Source organism: Salvia splendens, chromosome 15, assembly GCF_004379255.2.
Source record: "Salvia splendens isolate huo1 chromosome 15, SspV2, whole genome shotgun sequence".
NCBI classification, from domain to species: domain Eukaryota; kingdom Viridiplantae; phylum Streptophyta; class Magnoliopsida; order Lamiales; family Lamiaceae; genus Salvia; species Salvia splendens.
The window spans coordinates 1275419-1279097 of record NC_056046.1 but is presented as its reverse complement, the minus strand read 5'-3'; the positions used below and the strand labels follow the sequence as shown (position 1 = coordinate 1279097).

The 3679-nt window shown below is 36.2% G+C and overlaps 1 protein-coding gene across 1 annotated transcript; it reads right to left on the bottom strand.

Annotated features, from left to right (window-relative positions):
- Positions 1-847: 847 nt before the first annotated feature.
- LOC121769414 lies at positions 848-3304 on the bottom strand. Its single transcript, XM_042166215.1, has 3 exons — positions 3140-3304; positions 2255-3052; positions 848-2145 (listed from the first exon to the last, which is right to left on the bottom strand). The coding sequence occupies exons 2-3, from the start codon at positions 3007-3009 to the stop codon at positions 951-953; spliced, it is 1950 nt and encodes a 649-aa protein (XP_042022149.1). The 5' UTR covers positions 3010-3052; positions 3140-3304; the 3' UTR covers positions 848-950.
- Between the last annotated feature and the right edge of the window lie 375 nt (positions 3305-3679).

Below are 3679 nucleotides of genomic sequence, written 5' to 3'. Positions count from 1 at the left end.
TTTTCTATTCTCACTTTACCAATTACTATATGACAATCTGTTTGGGATTTATTACTAGAAATTAAGGTGATGATGAAATCTACGTTTGAACTACGTAAGTTTGTGTGTTTATTAATTTGTTAATGCTAAGAAAAATATTGTAAAATGAATAGAAATACACATTTGTATTTTATTTTGAATGAACGAACACCACCAAAAAAATAAAGATAATAGTATATTATTCAGGTGTACATATGTAGTATAAAATGTCTAAATTTAGGGAGCACAATTGCACTAAATAAAATTTCCGATTTTATTACAACTGAAAACCAAAATAGCAACACATATATAGACTCATTTTGGTGGTATTTTTTATAACATTCCTCCTCCTCACAAAATTCACAAATGAAATCTAGACAAAGTATTATGTGGGCCTTCAAACCATAGATATACATCAAAGTAAAGAATAAAGAGCATTAACATTCCAGACAATATACTTAAAATAAATCTACCTTAGTTATAAATCAAAGCAAAGAATAAATGTTTGTGCTATGCTTTTATATGTAGAAAAAGGATACGAGTTTATTTGGTTGTATATATCTTTACAACTTTAGTCCCACAATTTTAACTTCTTACAATTTACTTTAATTCAAATTGATAACAAATTAATCTGTAGCAAGGTCATACCTGATTGTTAAGTTTCCAGATAGATTCGGTTTTTCGATAGCAAGCAACATCATTTCTTTCAAGCATTTCGTCGAAAATATAATCTCAACTTTATTTTATTAGTGGAGCAAGACAAAAATTATGATAAATCAAAAGTGGAGGGAGTATACAAGCTACGGAAAGAAAACACGAAAACACACTCTAACAAGAACTGTGAATCTATAGTAACAAGATTTACATCTCGATTCTGATATATAAAAAATACAAGATGTAATAAACGCTCTCAGCAAATAGATGTTGTCCGATTAAGGTGCAAGTTTCATCATTTTAGCTAACTCTGTCCTACCACAAATCAAGCACACAACATAGTAACATGATGCGCATTCTAACCCACAGTAGTTATACATAACCACATGACAAAGGTCGCATCTTCTCTTGATAGTGTTGTGATTGAATGTGAGAGGATGATTCGGGTGAATCCCGTCCAACACAAATCGGCGCCCAAATTTGATGTTTCTATACCAGCCAGAGGCAGCTCTTAGACAAAACAGGTGGAAAGAAAGGTCGCATTGGCGACAGTGATACATCCACATCTTGGGATACAATTCTACCTCACAAAAATCACAAACAAAACCGGAGGGATGGTCGAGAGAGGCATCAAATGACAACATCAATGAATGGTGCTTGTCCCACTCACGCATCGTTATGCTCGCCGGCAGCATAGCACATCTCAAGTCCAACGCAAAGTCGCAGTCATTGCTGCTGCAGCAATATGCAATACAGTTGCCCATCCAATAATTGCAGCCATGGCAATATTTCCGTTTCCCAGATTCTTCTCCTGCTGGTGGTATTCTAGTCAAGACTAGCGGTGTGCGATGTGGGTGAGATGCGTGTCTGATAGTTGTCGGCAGAGAAGCGCGCTTGACATCTATCCTCATCTTGCACCCTTCACACTCGTACACCATCCCGTTTGTGAAAGCATTACAAGCCTCACACCAAAAAAGCTGTGGATCCATATCTATAGAGCTTGAGCTTGTGTAGAGTGTGAGTTTATGGTTTTTATCATGCGTTTTTGGGCAATCACCGTACAAGTGAGAAGAAGATAAGGTTTTTGGAAGCAAGGAGCAAATGGAGTGTACAAAATATTTGCAAGGAGCGCACTCGTAATATGGAGGAGAAAGTATGGGTGTTACACACACATCACATATCTTCACCTCGTCATCTTCGTCACTCTCATCCATCGTATTGTTGTGATCAACTTCATCATCTTTACTGGACAATTCTGTAACCAAACGCAAAGGATGGTTGTGATAATTGAATAAAAATGAAAAGCTTGCTGTGGTTTGTGGCATATGCACTTCTGCTGGCATGTCTGCTACATCTGGGATGTCGTTAAGACCTTTTTCTCTCATCACAAAAGGTGTGATTAACTTCTCGGATATGTCTTGTGGATGTATCGGGAATTCAATCGCATCAAGACCATCTTTCTCATCACCGTCTCTGAAATGATCACCAACAATTTATTAAATATATACACATCCATAGAGATTATTATGATTGTAGTTTTATCTTAACAATGTGAGAACAGTAAAATCTAGTTAGATCTTACAAATTTGAGTCTATCTCAGCAGTCGTTGATGCGACACACCTGATATGCGCAATGAATCTGCAATCACCACAATAATACATCCACCTTGTTCTATCTAATTTCCCAAGACAGACATCACAATAGAATATATATGTCTGATGTTTCATTGGTACACTGAAGGCAAGAGAAAGATGGTGGTGGTGGTATCGGAGATTTATGGGGAGGATGAGGGGCATCAACGCACAAGTTTTGTGTACCATAAATTCACATGTTGAGCATATATAAGCCATGTCCACATCGTTAACACCACAACCATCACAACAAAATGAAAATAATGGCTTTCTCATTAATGTCAAAGGGTGATCAGGGTGACTAGGGTGTTCTACTTGTATTTTCCCCCTTAATACATCATCAACACTTGTTATTCCGCATATTAAGTCGACGCCGAAATTACAACTTGAACATTGGTAGACAAGCACCTCACCAAGATCACACAAACAAATATCACACCGATAAAGCCATGGCACGTGGCAATCAAATAGATGAAGGGGATGTTGAGGGTGTTTAGGGTGCAAAATTTGACTAGGTAATTCTCCACATTTCTTGTGGAGAATAATCCTATTCGAACAATTTTGCACCGTGCAAACATATGCCACTTCCAAATCAGTTACGGGATTACCACACCCATAACAATTTGAAGTCTCGTCTTTACTCACATTTTCAGCAAGAATCAAAGGATGTTCGTGGTTGACCCAGTCGATAACCTTCTTCTCCATGACTGAATCTCTACGGTGAAATGCCAGAACAGGTACAGAATAACTAAAAATAAGAGAGCTAAATATTAATACAGATTTGAGAGAGTGATATGAGCATAAATAGACAAAGTTTTAGTTCTTTCAAAAATACCTGTACCGACGAAACACAGCAAAATCTGTATTATGTAATCAGAAAAAAAAAATAGAGTGTGAGATGTGGAGTGCAATGTGTAACAGGCCATGCTTAAACCACTATATATAATGTATAATTCAAACAAAAATATACCTTAGATACACATGAAGGCAAAGAATAAAGAGCATTAACATTGTAGACCAAGTAATGTGGGAATAAAGAGCAAAGAATAAAGAGTATTAACAAACTAGACGGCACAAAGAAATTGAAAATGTTACTACAACTATAGACAAACATATAGTTTGTATTCTCTCAAGTTTACCTGCATCCACTGAAACACTGAAAAAACTGTGTATGTGTAAAAGGAAAAAAAATAGAGTATGAGATGTGAAATTGTGCAATGTGTAACAGATCATGATTTTACCACTATATAGAATGTATTAACTTAGATATACATGAAAGTAAAGAATAAAGAGCATTAGCATTATAGACAATCAAGGATCACACTGTTATGTATGTATATGCACTCAAAATAATTACTCCCTCCTGCGAATAGGA